This window comes from Typha angustifolia, chromosome 9 (genome assembly GCF_048772165.1).
Source record: "Typha angustifolia cultivar Huaian chromosome 9, ASM4877216v1, whole genome shotgun sequence".
In the NCBI taxonomy this organism is placed as follows: Eukaryota; Viridiplantae; Streptophyta; class Magnoliopsida; order Poales; family Typhaceae; genus Typha; species Typha angustifolia.
The window spans coordinates 11257941-11277214 of record NC_133247.1 but is presented as its reverse complement, the minus strand read 5'-3'; the positions used below and the strand labels follow the sequence as shown (position 1 = coordinate 11277214).

General features: G+C 36.1%; 1 protein-coding gene across 6 annotated transcripts; it reads right to left on the bottom strand.

Moving 5' to 3' along the window:
- Window positions 1-1101: 1101 nt before the first annotated feature.
- LOC140767414 (formin-like protein 18) lies at window positions 1102-17404 on the bottom strand. 6 transcript variants are annotated; one of them, XM_073107313.1, is made up of 19 exons: window positions 16841-17404; window positions 15696-16396; window positions 15088-15309; window positions 13164-15010; window positions 12943-13072; window positions 11002-11073; window positions 10232-10330; window positions 10063-10104; window positions 9175-9255; window positions 9024-9074; window positions 8862-8943; window positions 6346-6440; window positions 5598-5669; window positions 5400-5516; window positions 3903-3971; window positions 3736-3802; window positions 2123-2538; window positions 1932-2029; window positions 1102-1120 (listed from the first exon to the last, which is right to left on the bottom strand). In XM_073107313.1, the coding sequence occupies exons 1-17, from the start codon at window positions 16911-16913 to the stop codon at window positions 2354-2356; spliced, it is 4005 nt and encodes a 1334-aa protein (XP_072963414.1). In that variant the 5' UTR covers window positions 16914-17404; the 3' UTR covers window positions 1102-1120; window positions 1932-2029; window positions 2123-2353. The 6 variants fall into 6 exon arrangements, with proteins under 6 accessions (XP_072963414.1, XP_072963413.1, XP_072963415.1 ...); XM_073107312.1 differs by lacking the exon at window positions 1102-1120 and adding an exon at window positions 1351-1714; XM_073107314.1 differs by lacking the exon at window positions 1102-1120 and having other exon boundaries at window positions 1801-2029; window positions 2123-2178; window positions 2270-2538.
- Window positions 17405-19274: the final 1870 nt, after the last annotated feature.

The following is a 19274-nucleotide window of genomic DNA, read 5'->3' as shown; positions in this document are numbered from 1 at the left end:
TGATGAACCACGTGAGACTACTACGAACTGAGAGGATAGATCTCTCTGAGTTCAAGAGATTGGGCACATACACCATTGATGAAAGATTAAATTTTAAGGCTAATAATTACACTTAGTACTGCTAAATTATTATTATCTGCGTAGATCTCCTAAACTATATAAAAGAAAAATCCACATTAACCTCTAAATTCAGAGGTCAATCATCCATGCGAATAGAAAATAATGATAGTTGAAGAAGACTAAGTGTAATTTGATCCTTAAGATCAAAGTGCACTTTTTTCAAGAACACATGTAATAATATAAATATTGAGTCGTTTCTTGTTGGAGAGTAGGTAACCTGGAGGAAAGTAATGGCAAAGGCTTGGGATTTTTCTCAAGTTAGGCAGAGATTTCCCAACTGATTCTTTTGTTGGGTAGTCAAGTGTGGTGGTTTATAATAATAGATATCAGGTTAAATTTATATGAATACTTTTGGGGTTCAAAGTTATATAGTCTTCTTTTGGGCTTTTTGCATGTATATCCCTCTAAAGTTCCTTATTTGCTGAGTACCCCTTCAAATGAAGGCCTTGATTCCCATCTGAAGACTCCCTATCTCTCCTCCAGATCTCTCAAAAATTTCTCCTAACTGAAGGATTTAATTGGAGATTCACTTAATTGGGTATATGGTCTTTTATTTATTTTATTTTAATTTTCCTTGAAAAGAGAAGAGCCTAATTCCAATACCAGTATTCAGAATGATTGATAGATGAGAGTAGCTCAACCTAACCCAGGCCACTTCACTGATTTGAAAAAGAGAAAATAATTCTAAACAATTGACAAGCAGATATCACTAGAATAAAATAAGAAATTATTCTATTTGTCAAATGGGTTCACTTGTATGTCCCCAGTCCACATGAGATGATTAATTGACAATCTCTGGTATTCAGGAGTTACAAAATTCACACATCTTTTTGTGAAAAAGGAAGCAGTTTTGAGAGTTTATGATATCAAAATCTTAAATACATTTCATAAGTACATATACAATTTCTAAGTATCCATTTTAAATTAAATAATTCAAGATAGAAAAATAAGTAGCTTCTGAGAGACTTTCTCTTGCATACTATTCCATTCCATACTAGTCCTAGAAAACATTGATTAAGAGTTAATTAGCAATAAATAGCAAGTTTAGTATATAATGATAAGTGTCTATTTTATAATATTAGGACACTTGTTCACTAATAAACATTGATAAAATGGTCACTATTAGTTGTACAAAAGATTTATGTACTACATCCTGTCCATTTCTTTTAACTGATGCTTTATAGCCTACTCTTGATATTGCATAAAATAACACAACCACACATCTAGTATAAATACATTGGCATGAAAATACCTACATCCTCAAGTCGTCATGATATACATCTTTGGGTATATGAATACATCGTCGACAGCTTAATTGCTAGGAAGTAGAATGTGCAAATGCATGTGTGACAAAACAAACAAGATGAGAAATTCAACTGTGGTTGCACCAAGCTCAAGAATACTGTTAGTTCTATATAATGTCTATGATGCTTCTTTTTCACTTGTACAGAATAGAAACTTTTTTGATAATCAGTCAATGTGAGGATGCAGATACAAGTAAATGTACAGAAAGCAAGAGAAGTATACAGGACAGAGAAATAAAAGGACTGCTTTCCACAACCCCAGTAGCTTTATCTACCGAGAATAACGATACCTGAGATGAAGATTTAAAGGACACGAAATGTGGATTGAATCTGTTTAGCCCAAGGAAATAGAGACAAACAGAATAGAAGAGATGACTACCGGTAATAACGACTTCACTATAGTTAAGATTACTTATTTTACATTTTCTTTTGCAAAAGGGTAGAAATAATTACATAGAAACTAAAAAATTTAACAAATACAAATGAACTAATTAGATGAATGAATACCTCTTCTGAATGTCTACAATTTCAAGGATTCTTGGTTAGCGATCTGTACAAGTTGTCTCAAGACTTTCCTAACTGTCCAATTTTTGTTGGAAACAAAGCTGCATCAGGAAATAAACATAAAACTGAATACATTAAAATCAAGAGAGAGAGAGAGAGAAAGATCATTTCAAAAGAGTAACATGGTTACCCACCTCTCCACTCGGAGGATAGCTTCAGCAGTATTGATGATTTCCTCAGTGTTATACATCTGGGATTATTATGATCAGGCATGACATTTTCTTTCTATTTTGATTAGCTCTTTGTTAATGGGAAAAATCTCAATTTTGTATTGTTGATACCTTGCAAAGAAAGCAGCATTCGCTTCTCCTTGCTGGAGGAACCATTCATGTTGTTGGTCAGTATTTACCTGGTAAAATATTTGACTATTTGTTGGCATTCTTAACTGGTGAACATCTGATGCTCTCTGGTTCTTTCACTGAGTTGTTGAGCTTCATTTTCTCATTTTCTGCTTCCTTTTGAGCTCTCTTCTTCTCTAGTTCTAGCTGTTTGCAGTTCTCCTCGTGAGAACGTATAAACATTCTCACAAAGTTTACAAGTGTTGAGACCACTGCACAAGATAACTAACTGATCAATGGCAACTATGACAAATGGAAAAATTACAGAGAGCTGTCTAAGTATAAACAAAGTTTGAAGATGTCCATAGTGCACAAGATCACAGAAAAAAGAAGTAAGAAGCCATTCACAATGCCCACGACCTATTCACCTACAATAAGAAAGTGTCTTTCATGTAAAATATCGAGCTAGCAGAAACTCTTGGAAACTAAAATAATCAGGATAGGTAGGTTTTACATCAAGCAACTCTTAGCTCATGTACAATGTCAAAGCTAAAAGAAACAAAACGAAATAATAAAAATGATTATACACATGAAAGATAAGAAGAGAACTCATAATCCAAGCCCATTGCCTTCGCATTAAGAGAATCAACAACTAACTATATATAAAAGTGACCATGAGAACAGAATAAGGTTCTTGTCAAAGGAACGAAAACCATGATAAAGCAAAAGAATGAACCTTGATATTCCCACTCAGCGGAAGAAAGTAAATAACTTGGATAAGTAAAGAAGGCATAGTATGAAAAGATGAAAGAAGTCAAAGAACCAAAAATGTATATATTTAAAGATCATCCAAGCAGGAAAGTAGAAAAATTGCACATGAAACAAGCATCACAGTATGAGATAATCAAAGTATGGAATGTTCATGGTTGAAAAGTGGAAGAGAAAGAAGATTATGATCAATCTCCAAACAAAGTGACTATCAGTCTTTCACTTATGATTATGATCATTCACCATTTTGCATATCACTGCAGAATGTAACCTAGGGAAAATGCTGAGAAGAAACCAATCCTCTTTCAAATGAAAGAAGACAAAAGGTAAATGTAAATGTATGATGGCACTCCAAACTAGGAATCGATTCCATTGAGTTAAAAAGATCATGCTAAGTTACTCCAATGAGTTAAAAAGATCATGCTAAGTTCAGTTTGGATGAAACTCTTGTATTGGATCAACCATACCTTATTATGTTTATAACTTTGAATTGTCCTCGATTAATCAGAACACAATAAATTAACAGGTAATTGTTCAAGGCTTATATATGGATATGAAATATTCAAGTTTGAAACAATACCAGCTGAGAATTAATGAACCATAAATCGAATTAAAAAAGGTCGCCTTTAAGTTTTAACATAGCAACAAAACTTTGCAAAAAAATGTCCGAAACAAACTCAGTGCATTAATACAATTATCACCTTGTTCAAATGGACAACGTGCAGGGTCTTCTCCAAAATAAAGAGCTAATGCATCTGCATTCCTTCCCTGTTGATTAAAATGATAGTTCTATCAAGAGCTTGATCATAAAGCAGGGAAAGTTCTTTTCAGATACAAGAAGGATTCATAAGTTAGCATAATTACATACCACATTAGAATAAAGTAAAGTTAAAGCCCTAACATCAGCCTCTGCAACATTAAGGAACTCCTTCAAGGTCTGATAAAGCAGGTATCAGTAAGTACATAAATATACACTATATACAAGACAAAAAATGTACAGAAAGAACATGTAGGACCTTACTTCAAACATATCAACTTTTGCGGCCAAGTATGTGCAATAAAATAAGTACAAAATCATACTCTGTACTTTATAGAAATGTCCTCTCCTAAAGAATACTTGTTAAAACCTATTGCAATATAGTTAGTGGTTATATATGACCTCTAGTTTGACTATACGTACTTTTTTTCAGAAAAGTCTGACTATATGTACTTCTATGTCAGTGATTATTGTTTTCAAGAAAATCTGTTATCCAGCTAGACAGCGACATCTGTTCATCAAGCAGTGGAAACTAATAAATCCACAGAGCAGCTAAAAAGACTCAAAAGGCAAATGCCATTCCAGACAAACAATAACAGTATGAAGACGTATATTAAATAGGCTTGCAGCTCAATTGATATGATATTTGATCTATTTTATCTCAAGGATTTATATCCAACATCAAATAGTCTTACAAGAGAATGCATATAACATGTTCATAGTACATACCCTACTAAGATCATATATAACTAAGATTGTTGATGTACGTTCAAGATTACTTGGAAACAAATAGAAGACTACGTTAACTTTAAATTCAATTCTTCTAATAAATACAACTTCTTTTCTTTCCATTATCACTTGCCCAAAGTAACACTAGATGGCAACATCCTAAAAATCAACAAGGAACAGCACTGCTCACATGACTATAGGAGAACTTAGCTTATAAATATGATGCATGTCATGGACGAACAAATAAATTTCATATCTGGATTTGTTATTGTAACAACTTGGGTCACTATCCTATTCAAGCCATTCAACACTATGATTAATGGTAAGTTATGGTTTGAAAATTTTTACGGCTATGAAAAAGGGAATATAGAAACCCCAAAGAAACTGAAGATTAGGGATGTGAAGAAGTAAGATGTTAGTGAGCAGCTTTTCTTGACTTAAATTCATTGCTATATTACTCAATTGAGTGGTCCAACAATGAGCCAAGTGTTGGCTAAGAAAATTGAATAGACAAAACAAACTAGATTACTCTTACATGTCTCCAGCCAGTTATTACAAAAGTGAAGATAGACAATAACCAAATGAAATAAGAAAATATTGGAAGGCACAAAAGTTGGATTTGTTAAAAAGTTGGATTGAGCATTTAAGCTAGGCAAATACTACAGATTACCAACAGTCCCTTGGTAGTGGCGGTAATATAGAGATATATCCGCATGCATATATACATACACATATATGTATGGTGGTTTCAACAAGGTAAGTTCTATGAAAGCCAACTCATCCAAGCACGATAATGTTATGCTATAAAAGTAAAAAAGAAACTAACAAAATAAAAGCTATAAGGTACACGGATAAAGAAATAAGACCATGCATCATTACCTTACGGAATGGTTCTGATACAAGACCATCATTTTCAGATGCTGTTAATTCTTGTTCAACTTTCTCGAGACCTTTGTTTATTGCTTGCATTTCTTCGGCCAATGACTTCAATTGTATCTGTATGGAAATTGCTTCTTTATGAAGCATGCTTCTAGCAGAAACACCTTAAATCCCAAAGACAAGTCGAGAAAATTGTACCTTAGAAGCTAGTTCTAAGCTAACTAAATCCTTGGAGAAGTCAAGAAGTTCTGGAAGCTTATCTGACAGAACCTGCAGTAATTAAGACATTATAACAGAAGGTGAGCAAACAAGCAATGATTTACACTATTTAAAATCGACTAATGCCCGCTTCAGAGTAATTGTAGCATCTTGCATCAGAAAGTCTCAGACAAACCGTGTCTGAAGTTCTAAAAATCTTATCAATGCACAAAAAATATCTCAAAATCCCGGTTTGAGACATACTGACCAATATATAATTCTCAAGTGCTTATTTAGGGACCAAGGATCTGATTGCCACAATTAGGGACCCTAATATAGTTCTCACAGCCTATTTGCAATTTTGGAGTGCCTTATGAGGCTCTTTCCACAATAAATCTGCCCTTATAATCTTCCCTAGTCGACTGCCCACTGCATATGCCACATCTTTCTTTCCAATAGAACATTTCTGCCAACTCACCAATCTCCCTTTCTCGGGTATGACTCCCTCCCAGTCTCCCATGTTATGATATGCACTAAGACGCAGGACTTTATAGCAAACAAAAGGTAGGTGCAAAAGTTCATCAGTAGTAAATATAAGAGAGTAGCAATTCGGAGACTTCATAAATAAGATTAGAGGATGCATCATGCTTATACTAGCTGCAATTAAGGCCAGACTTATGGCTGGGCTATCTTAATAACAAACTACTATGATAAAAAGAAGATTGTTTACAATTAGAGAGCAAGGTACCTTGCATAAATAATGCATTAGAGTCATCTTATTGTTGCGTGCACGAGTATCACTGAGTTTGAGAAGGCTATCCAACCTAAATCCAACAGCAGAGCCTGCAAAGACACCAATAACAATGAAGAGAGTTAAAACACTTTTAATTAGAATTCCAGATTATAGGAATTGATTGCAATTCTTTGAGTTCAACAACATCTAAACACTCCTATATAGTGAAACAAATGGATCAAAAAATGAAGGGTCAATCTTTCAATCAATGCAGCAATGGTAGCAAAACTAAAGAACTGGGCATTATCATGCAGCAGCTCTGCACCTAAATAGCCAGCTAAGGTGACTAGTTGAGTGCTTTTTCTAGATAAACCCCCATATAAGCAGGTGCATATCCAGGGAGCTGTTAGTACAAGCAACCTTCTCAAACCTCTGTTCAGCAAGAACCACAAACAGTGTTCATTTTGCGATAGCTTTGCTAAATTTTCCTCAGAATGGACCTACAAATTGTATTATTTATTAAGTAATATACAGGCACAAGTAGTCACTAATAAGTGGAAAGTATGTTAAAGAAAGGACCGGCTTTTAAAGCATGAGGACTTATATGACAACTGAATAGACAGCATAATACAAAAATACAAAAGAACATACTACAATAGCTAAAATACAGAAAATAATGAAATAGTCATATTGGAAAAAAGTTCAATAATAAAATAAATATATTAGAAGAAAGAAAATTGATAACCTTCAGTATAAACTTACTAAAACAATAAAATAAAGTACAAAGAGGATAAACAAGCAAAAAACAAACCAAAATGCAAAACAAAGTAGAAAACTGAATCTAAGGCATAAATGAGAATCTGGCAGTGATTTCTAGTGAGATGTTAGCCTTGTTTGGTTGACAGCCGGTCATTAAAATCATAAATCATTTTGGAGCCTTTTTCACCTTTGAGTGTGGAACCAACCCAAAATGTAAGAAGAATGCTTGAAATGATTGTATTATGCCATTATCAGCTATGTTTTAAGTATTTCGCAGGCATGATGGTCTTTGAAAGGTAGAAAGTGTCATAGTGAGATCTACATACAAACAAGATCGACAATAGAATATTCCTTGCACCCTACCTCTCTCAGTCCAAATATTTTAAATAGAAAGTAGCTATAGGAGAACTGTGTGATTAAGTTCAAAATACAAATGAATGGTCAGAGATTTTATATATTCATGTTAAATAGTTACACGGTTTGGTCATATCTGAAGTTAAGCTAGGTCAAGATTAAGAATTAGCAAGCACGAAAACTGAAAGTTCGATAGTTTAGGCAAGGTCAGATTAAAAACTCAAAAAGAACAAAATGGCTTGCTTTACGGAATGGATTAGTCTTTGATCTAAACTTAAGTAATGTAACTAAAGCTGGTCTGGCCCTGTCCTAACCAAGTTGAGTCCACTTTAGGCCATGATGGAAGCAACATAAATCAAGCCCTAGGCTGCTTTTTGAAAGAAAAGTATAAGGGTAAGAGTGATTAAAAGAGAGGAAATGGGATAGATATAGTGGTCAGATTGATTGAAAATAACAATCATGGTGAAATAAGTCAAGTTAAGGAAATATTTATGCAAGTCATATATCAAACTCCCTCTTTTTACTAAGAAGTAAGAACACAAATCAAAATTATTTTTTCTCTTAACAATAAAAACGCAGCTTCTCAAAGTGAAAATTGTATAATAAATGGAAATTATCTCCTCAAGAGAGTACTTTCTTATGTTGACTAACAATCAGAATATAATTATACTTTAAGGAGATAAAGTTGTAATGTTAGCTCTCTTTAGATTGATTTTGGAAGAAGTTACATTCCTCTTATGAGGCTCAGGGTATATCATAGACATCCTCTGCTCATCATGACCTTCATTGTCTCAACAGTTCTGCAACACAAATGAGGACAACTCTTCATAATGATATGACCAAATGATACACGAGGTCTTTGACCTGAAGTTAACCTTTTGTATACTGGTTCACATCAAGGAAAGTATAGACATATCTGCTTCATCCTTATACTAACCTGAAGAGAACTTCCACTAATTCTATAGTAGGAAATTAGGCCTGGTTGACTTGAATGCAAATAAGTTTCCACCATCTCCAGAATCCAAAGGAAATTAACAATTTCCTCCACATGCAGGCTAAGGTTGAATCTTTGGGAATATTGTCATCTCTCGCCACTATAAAGTTAGGTGATTTCACTTGTATCTCAAGGAAGCAGGTGTAAGTATTATACTTATCAAGTTTCATCATTATGGTGGTTTCATCTATATCTCAAGGAAACAAGTATTATAGTGCTTTGAATCCTTTGATCATTAAAAAAAAACTAGGTTTGATACCATACTGAGATTGAAGATAAGATATGGTCACATCATTAATGAGTAATTTAAGTTCATTCCTTTTAACATTTTAGACTAGCATATATTGTCAGTTTAGTGAAATGGCTCACAATATCAATCAGAGACTACTCTATGTTGAAATATCACAATTATAACATGACTCACCCCTGGCGGTGCCCTGGTTTAATGCATTCCCCAAAGAAAGAATTGTCTGCATGATTCTTTTCAATTTGATAGAACTCCTGATCTGCTAGCATTAAAGCAAAAGGCATATGATACAAGATCTGAAAATAACACCAAGTCCAGTTCTTAGAAGCTGAAACCGACCTCTTCTGCAGCAGAATTAACAATGTTAAGGTTGCCTCTGAGGTCAGAAACCTGGAAAACATGAAAGAAAAAAATATTACTGGAACAAGAAAACAATATGTAGAACTGCACAACTATAAATCAGAAGAGAGAAAATGATGAGTAATCAAACCTGAGAGCCAAACTGAATTTTAAAGGAGAATACTCTTAGCTTGGACTCCACTCGCGGTACTTTCATGAGCTCCAAAAAGTACTAGTGATGGAGAGGAGAAAAATTAGATATCAGTGCAAATAACGTAATCTGTGTCCTCGACAGAAAGTAAGCACTCATCGGAGCAAGAGATTAAGAAGTGTTAGAATCTAAAATATTAGAAGGTAAAACCATCATTCTCTATTAACTTAAGCTTTTAGAGTAGTTGATAAATTAGTATCGCATTAGAGAAGGACATTCTAAGTTCTAATCCTACTAGACCTATTTGCACCTTCTAATCTAAGTGCCTCCAACCAAACATGAAGGGGAATCTTGAGATATAAATAATTAAAACCACCATTCTTTATTAACTTAAGTTTTTAGAGTAGTTCATGAATTAACAAGAAGACTTGACATGACTTCAGCACTAGGTCAAATATTGGAAGAGGGTATAAGGAGATAATTTAATTGAAATATGCCTTTAACAGGAAATTGGAGAAACTCATCAAATTGGACTCCAATTGTACATGATTCAAATAAATCTACTTCTAAGTAAATGCCCTTTATTAAATTACCATAATTTTGTTATCTAATTTGAATTAAACATATTCGCAATAGTTAACTTTAGGATTTGTTATACTAATATTTAGGATTAAAAGACATCCATATAGCCATTAAGAGCTGTTTTTAATTCTTAAATGGACTGAATATCCATGTTAGGGTGTGCCAGTGTAGTAGTAAAAGGCCAGGGTGTGACCACACTCAGCATGCCTCGTGGCACAAGCAAGACAATCCCTGCCTAGAGAGAAACAATCTTCCCTTCCTTGAGATCACATTAAAGGCAAAGTAAAACTGAAAATACTTACTGACCTGCTCACATTTTCCTAGGCTTTCTTTCTCTCCGTTATAGCCCTGAAACTCACAGTGAGTAATTAATGGGATGAAAAAGGTAGTATAATGATTATAGTGTACTGTAGAACAAAAGAAATTGAAAATGGTGTAGCATTTGTGCAATCTAGCATCTGAGATAATTAATTACCTTAAGTAGCTCCATTTCCTCCTTTGTTGGAGTAAACTTTATAAGATTATCAACCTGATCTGCGTCCAAAACAGAATCATCTAGGGCAAGCACTGCACTCTGTAAAATAAAACAAGAGTAACCCTTGTTTAAATGACAGAAATAGGATAACAGAAAAAAAGTAAAAGTTTTATAACCTATCAACAATATGGATTGGCTCCCAAGATACCAGACTGAAATTCATACTTTTAGGTGGTCACAAAACTGCCTAATGCTTTTATAATATATGTGTATCCCATTTGAAATCAGTTGCAACTTATAAGAACCTATTTTCCTCCATTCATCTTTATTTATTCTAGGGGTCTCTATAAAATCAAGTGCTTTTACATATACTTTACAGCTTCCGCCCATGTCAGCTTTAGTCTTCCCATCCCTCTCAAGGAGCCCTACCTCTTTGACACGTTTATATGATCTCTGTTGGATATGCCCAAACTTCCAAACAATCACTAATGTCTACTTCAGAGTGATTGATCTTGGATTGCATCAGCCTAATTATAACCAGTAAGTAGATTACTCTACCAACCAACCAGTTTTCTGGCTTTTATCTTAAGCCCCTGTATATTCTGAATTTTAGAAATTTGGCACCAATACATAAGGGCAGATGATAGGTTAACAGCCATTCCCATTTGTGTTTAGACTTTATCATATCAGTGTTGTGCTCTAGTGGACCCCATATTGTTGCAAAAAGGCTTTAATGGTCATTCATAAACAAAAGTGTACTAGATTCTTACCAAAAGATCTGGTAGTGGCATCTTAACTTTCGTGAGCATAATTGCACAATTATTAGCCCGCCTAAGATCAATCTGCAAGTAATCATGTAAAGAGATGGAGGAAATATAAAGCAAAATAAAGTAATCTCAAAACAGAAGGTATAAATACATCACTATGTCAAACAATTAAAAGAAATGCAATTCTTGTTCATGAACAAAATCAATTGCTCCCGCTAACTCACCAATTGCTCTAAAAGCGAAAATTGTTAGAAAATAGTGACTGTTATTTTATATACTAACAATCCCCTCACTTTTAGGCTTGAGATATAAAAAAGTGGATTTGACTTAAATGAGTGGAGGTTTTATATTATTAGGCAAAGATGAGTCTAGTAGGGTCCGAACTTAGGACGAGTGATAGTCATGTAGCGTGATACCAGCATGTGGCACAAGGGGTACTGCATAGCACCCCTCCTCTCACCTCTTATGGATTGTTGTGAAGCCGTTGTTGTGCCCTGGCAAGCTTTGCAATAGCCATCACCTTTGCCGATCTTTTTATTTTTGACTCGTTTGGGTTGTCCTCCTCCGTTCATCCTAGGGCACCGTCGTGAGAGTAGGGAGGAGGTAGAGCTCGATAGCAGTGACGGCGAATGCGAATCTTAATGATAGTGACACGAGGGCAACACGGTATAATCTCCCTCTCCTCTCTCTTCTTATTCAGCTCTTTTTCTCGCGACACGATCAGTAAGTGTCACTACACATGGTATGCCTTGGCCTGTAAAGCATGTGCCAAAGGCACAACTATCCTTGCTCAGAACCTATGCTCTAATACAATGTTAACTCACTGTCTCTAAAAACTTAAGTTGTTAAAAAACGGTGATCTTTCTATTTTATATTCTAACAAATTCACAAACTACTTATTCAGAGTATCACTAAGGCTTCATTAGGAATGCAAACTACCTAACCATGCCACCTTCGAATTGTTAATAGTTCATCAAAATAAGATATGGAGATTTGAGAGCAATAAATTAGAAAAGAACAAAAGTTGAAATTCTCTATTTCGAAACTTTCAGTTTTCAAAACGAAATAGCTCATTAAGTAGAACTAATATGAGGAGAAACAACTTGAGATAGTAGCTTGTTCCACAAAAGCAATGGGATATTTGTACCAGGACAGGGTTATCTTGAGATGAGAAATTTTTATGGCATTTCCACATAAAATATTAGTCTGAATTGAACACTCAAGAAGAAATCGATTGAACAAACGGCCATGGAATATCAAGAAATATATCAGATCTAATCTTCAAATAATTTTGAGATGTGTAAGGGCAATATAGCAAATTTAAGAAATTAAAAAAATGAAAAGAAAATTCTAAAAAGAAGCAAAGAGAAGGAGAGAGGCCACCCAGCTAACCAAAATCAGATACTGTCTTTACAGATGAATAAATGTGCCATTTAATAGTCACAGCTAGCTCAAATTTCCACCCAAGTAGGGCAGTTTATTAGGATATACAAAATAACTAATTCATTTATTACCTAAAGTGTCCAGCCATATATTTGGCTAAGAATTGGCAAATTTTGTCAACAAATTTCAAAAAAACACTTATGTTTCAGAATACAATGGTTTGCCATTTCCACAGATATAGATACTATTTTCCCCCTTCCTCTCTAGTATGATAACCCCCATTTGTTTTTGAATACCTCAAGGAATAGGGGCCTCCAGTCTAATTTCAGACATGGTCCACCTTCTTCTCATACAGTAACAATCCTAATCCAGTAAAAGAAATATACTCAACCATCAAAAAGATTGAATTTGAAGTTTTGGATCAATCCTATTGAGAAACAGATTGCATTATTTTAATGCTCAGCCCTGCCCCATCCTTTTGACAATTATAGAATGATTCTAAATTTCTAATAGAATAAGACCAAAGAACTTATTCTACCCAAAGTTCAGAAAATGATTTACCAGATGAATTTTATCAGATTTTGGCCCAGAAGAACGAGTGCTTGAATTTTCAGCTGCAGACCGAACATCTGAAGTAGGCACAGCCGCTGAGAAAAGACTCTCAAGTTCAGACATGTCAAATTCTGGAGCCCTAATTTAGAAAGAATTGCAACAAATATGAGCTCATATGTCCATAAATGTATAAAGCCATGAATATAGTAAGTGAATGGATATTCAAATACTTTGTTGCTTCATCAGATTTTTGTGCTTCTGCCCACAGACTTCCCTGCATTGCTCTTGTTACTTTAACCCAATGTAATGGCTTCAAATTGGTTCTTTTGGATGACGACTGGGTACTCTGCATGCTCCTAGAACCTGTATGTGATGGCATGCCCCGAACCCTCCCACTCAATGAAGGAGCATTTATCCCACTAGGAGGTGGTGGCGGTATGACCTCACGACCAGTTCCTTTACTTCCTAATGAGCTTAGGGAACCACCTGATCCCTTTGAGAAACCTGGAGCAACAGGGGGAGGAGGTATCGATGGTGCAGACAGTAGTTTGCTAGTAGGAACAATAGAGCATTTTGATGAAGGATGAGGTGGTGGGGGTGGAGGAGGAGCTGAAGGTGTAAGTGCAGATGGAGGAGGCACACGTTGTGGAGGAGGAGGTGGAGGAGGAACAGTAATTGCATTAGGTGCATTCTTCAAAGGCCGGGAAGAAGGACGAGAATTTGATGAGACAACCAAAGGGGGAGGAGGGGGAGGAGGGGGAAGAGGGGGAGTGGGAGGAGTGGGTACTGCAATGTTGGTGTTGCTTAAGGATCGCTGATGTGTAGGTGGAATACAAGTAATTGGATCTAAATTAGGAGAGATTAATGATGTGCCTAAGCATGGGGGAGGAGAGGGAGAAGGGCATGAAGATTTATTGTTAATGAGTGAAGAAGTTCTATCATGTGAAAGTGAAGGCGTGGAAGTATCTGATATCGAATCTGAAAGTTTTTGTGCAGGTAATGGTGGGCCTTTAAGCTTTGACTTTGATGAACTCATAGGTTGTTGCTGCTGTTGTTGGTATTGGGGCGGCGGCGGCGGCAGTGGTGGTGGTGGCGGCGGGGGAGGAGCTGATGGTGGTGGTGGCGGCGGGGGAGGAGCTGATGGTGGTGGTGGTGGTGGTGGTGGCGGGGGAGGAGCTGATGGTGGTGGTGGTGGGGATGGAGCTGACGGTGGCAGTGGTGGCGGTGGCGGCGGAGGTGGTGGTGGTGGTGGTGGTGGTGATTTAAAAGTATTGGCAGAAGAAATAACAGAGGCAGTAGAATTTATGTTAGTAACACACGAATGGGATTCAATAAAGCTTGTTGAAGGGGATAACTGTTGTGATGGAGACCGTGGTGACAATGATGACTTTGAAGGAATCTTGGTTGCAAAATGTTCAGAGCCCACGCTAGTTGATAGGGACGGAGCAGTAGGAGAAATTATTGTTGAACTGGATAATTCAGAGCTCCCAAATGCAGCATGATCCTGCAGCAGAGCTGTAATTCCAACAGCTGAAGGCGCACTATGATATCTTGAAACAGGCACTGGAGTGCCTAGAAGAGAATTAGAAGATAGAACTGGACTTGACCGAGATGAGGGGATACGTTGTGATATCACATTCTGCTGAGACAGATGTTGCAGTGAAGCCTGCTGGTCATGCAGCTGATTTTGAATTTTTGGGACCGAATCCGGAGAATGCTTTGGGAAGGGAGCAAACTTCTGCCTCTGGATCAAGGGTATTGAGTTCCTCATCTCTACAGCTGATCCATCTGATTGGACTTTCTCCTGGTGAACGTCAGGGCTTGATTTGCCTGGCATAACATGAACTTCTCCTTTTTGTGGAGAAACCACATCAGGCTTTTCTTGGAGAGTGTGTGATGATGTGATTTGTTGAAGAATATTGAGAGCAACATCCCCCTTTGCATCGAGCCATTCTACGCCACTGAAGATTTCTTGTACCTTAGCAAATGCATCAATTGGAAGGCCTTCTTTCTCACTGACATTTCCCAGCTCCATAGTGATAAGTGGATTTACTGCATCCATTTCTGAAAGAATAACCTTCATGCAAGAAAAGTCTACTTACAATTAAACATTTTGAGGAGTTAAAGCAAATGACAGAAGAAAAAAATACACACCTCAGCTCTAAAATCTTTTGGAAAACAATCTTTGGAATCCCACAGAATATCAATATCATCACGATTGAGCATCAAAATGTTAGATCTAATGAAAGCTGTATTGAACATGACCCTGAACATCATCTCTTCACGGTCTAAATCCTCGTCCAAGCTGATGCACTCAAGTACAATATCTCCTTGGATGTGGCAGTGAATATCAATCTTAACCAATTCACAGTCTGCCTGCTTCCAGCAAAAGAAAATAAGTAACAAGTTATGACCATATCTTGCAGAGGAGGTAGATAGAGATTTCCACAACAATATGAGAATGTTATAATTGAAAGATGTCCAACACAAGTAAGAGTTAAGATATATTAGTCATTTAACTTCACCCACTTCCATCAATGAAATACAGCAAATTTTTAAGGGAGGAATATCTGAATTGTTATCATTAATCTAGAGCCTAACTACGTATTAACAGGTTCCAGTTCTTTAACTGTCGTATTCATTTTGATCTTCAGAACTAAGCATGCAGAAGCAAAAGTTTTGTTTTAAAGACATGTAAGATATAACCAACTTATACAGCATGCAATTGAATACATACATTTAAGAAGCACATTGAAAATCACCTGTTTGTAAAGCCGAACTAATTTGCTCTTCTTTGGTGTTGAGAAGAGAACTTTAGGAGTCCGATCAGAAGCAATAAAAGGATCCTGCCCATAAATCCGAAATATCGGCCTACATCCACCTTCCCCATTAAAGTTTGGGATAATCCTAAGTATTACACAGTCCAGCGTAAGTGCCCGGTCAAGCGGAGGCCACTCCGAGCCGACATTTCTCCTAGAGATATAGTGTAAGTATCTCAGCTGAGAAGGCAAAGGATTCAGTGGGGAGAGCAACTGAAGCAGCTCCCTGGGGGCTTGCTTGTAAATCATGTCCAGAGTCTTCTGCTCACCTGTATACTGCTTTCGATAAATAAGAAGAGCTGCTAACATGAAAGCCAGAACAGGCCAGCCACCTCGCTCACAGTGCATTAACAAGAGATTCTGCTGACCCAAAGAAAGCCAACTCTCACTTGACCTCAGGAAATGGTGAATCATTTCCATCGTCAGCAATGGACACCCTTCATAATTTCGAGGGTAGTCCATCACAGTCATGTCGTACTCTGATAGAATGTTGGCTATCTGGCTTTGGTTCTCTCCCGCCCGAAAGTTGAAGACCATGAAGGAGGCATCAGGGAACTGATCTCTAAGCTGGGCCACAATACCTCCCATATAAACTTTGTATTCATTTTCTTCAAGGACATCAGTTGTGAAGCAGCAATCAAACACTGTAAGCAGTTGAAAGAATTAATGCTCGTGAACATTTTTCAATAGAAGCAACTGGTTGAGATCAAATAATTCGTGTCAAATTTATGATTAGAAGAATTCAAGGAATGGGTTTTAGAGGCAATTGTATATACTAAAGAAGACACAGATCATCTGGCTCGTGAACGACCATTACTTACCCAGATTTCCTGTAGATTTACAGTCGCAATATATTCGAGATACTGTATAGCTATCAAGAAACATCGGCAAAAGATTCAGTAGCTAACAGCATTATATCAACAATAGAACGTTCCCATCAATTCGTGAGTGAGGCAATACAACAAACAACAAAAATGCAATCTTTACCACGAAAAATTACTCCAAATACAGACAAACTACCACAGAAAGCCGTCACAATCATCTTTACCAAGAACTAGAAAAAGAAAATGGGTACATCTGACACGTACCGTAAACTCTCTCAGAAATCTCCAAAAGCCCATCCGGCGGCTTGCGGTAAAAGAACTTCCTAAACAGCGCCATCTCCTAGATCCACTCAAATCAAACCAAAACCCAATGCCAACAACTACTCAATCTAAATAGGGGAAGACCCCCCAAAAGGGCAATGACGAAGGAGAGAGCTCAAGCAAGCTCCCCTCCCCCAAAAAGCTCAGAGATAAGGGAAGATGGCAAGGGCAAAAGGGGAAAAAGACATGGAAAATTCTCAGAGCGGGGAGTGTGGATCCGGGAACGGGCATAATAGATTATGCTGCGGCTTTACGGAATCGTCGAACCCTTTTCTCTTTGTTTCCTCCACTCTTTTTGGATTAAAAATTGGATCTTTTGGTGTTATTAATTGGCGAAGAAACGATTAAAAAAAACGGATTAAAGAAATGGGAATGAGGAGGAGAGGGGAAGAGAGAGAGAGAGATAGAGAGAGGAGAGATTTGGGAATCTGCGACTCGTCTCACAATCGCTTTCGCTCCCTTTTTATTCTCTTCTTCGTGAGAAGATGACGTGTTGAGCTTTCGATGGTTTCCTTTTGTTTTCTTTCTCTTTCCCCGAGTTCGTTCCCTCGGATTCTGATATATGTACCCGGCGGTTTTCTTACCCTGTACACAGGGGCATTTTGGTCCAGAGTCAAATCAAATGGGGAAATTAGTTAAATATCTCGAAGACTAAAATAAAATTTTATTATAGTAACTTAACATTTTTGCATGTATACCCTTAAATATTTTATTATTATGTATTAACTCTCAAAATATATATTATCTGAGACTTATTAAATTTATATTTTTTTAATAATAACTAGAATAAAGATAGTTTCATCTCTTTATGTCTAGATTGTTTAAATTTCAATTCAAAAGAATATCTATACAAAATAATAAGGTTTTAAAGGATATACTTATAAAAATCTAGTGTATATATATCAAATTTAGAGGGGGATATATGTAAATATAATATTTTTGAAGGGTATTGATGAAAAAATTATTATTATAAAATAATTTTAATAATAGTCCTTGTATTCCCATGTATCTATCCTATTGCTGCAAATGTGTGATGGTCTCCTTCAATAGATTATAATTTTTATGTATTCTTTTTCATTTTATAATGAGAATACTATATGAGCTACCCTTTTTATAAGGGAAGTCATTATATTACCACAAAAAATGGGAGCAAAATATCTTTTGAAAAGCCATGCTCTTGACCTAATAAGTTAGCTAGCCAATTCGCTGATAGATTTGCTTATCTGAAAGAGTAAAAAGTAGAGATTAAATTTTTTTTTGAAGAAAGTAAGTCGAGGGTGTCCACCGTCGAGGATGAGGAGATATGTGATGTGTAATGTTGATAGGGTCTCCTTGTTGGACTCTAAAACTATCATTTCTAGATTGTGTTTCGAGACTTTGAGAAGGTATGAATACCCACAGGCTTAGTGTGCGGGAGATTATCTACATAAATATTGGTAGCCTCGACGAGTCTACCAATATGTGTTCAAACAAAGTAACTTACCCTAGCTTTGAAGTCTTGTGGAGAGAAAGATCAATCAAAATTTAATTTAGCCTCGTTTAACAAGGGTGTCTTCCATTCAGCATGCAACCTAGCTAGTTTAAGGTTCTTGCACACTGAATAATCAGTATTCGGCATAAGGTTAAGGTTGTGCAATCTAACATTAATAAAGAGTCTGATTCCGAACAATTTTCCAAAAGAACATTTTAATTTTGAGAGAAAATGACAACCTCTGAGATATAGGCCACCTTAACTAGGTAAAGCTAACGAGAGACGTAGAATTTGTAAAAAATTTAGATATATATAAGAGACAGTAAACTTACCCATAGGGCAAGGCCCCTAGAAACAACGTATCCTTAGATGAAAAATGGGAAAGAGGTAAAGAGCCAACTAGGTTACTAAGAACGTCCCGGAAACACCTAACAGTCATATACATATCCAAGCTAATCATTAATGAGGCTAGTAACATGACTGCGGGTAATTGTCCTAATGAACGCACTATATATCTTAGATTATGCGCATATAAAACTCTAATAAAAGATCAATCAAATATCAACCTTAATGTTCACTGTTTAATTGAACTCATAACTTCTATCATTCTAAGTCGACTAACCAAAAATTTCATAGAAAACAGAATTGAAGCTGCAACTTAAAATACAGCTAAAGCACATTACAACCTAACCAAGTTCATGGACCCTCCTCACCTACTTAGCTTCAGAAATAAGAAAGAACAAAACTAACAAAGATAGAAAAAAGGAAGAAGAAGTAATAATGTGATAAGTCTAATCTAAGATATTGTTGAACATCACATGAAATTGGATGAAATAAAAGTAAAGAAAACTTAGAAAAATAAAAACCCTACAAGGTTCATTTTTTAATTCTGCAAACCATATATTT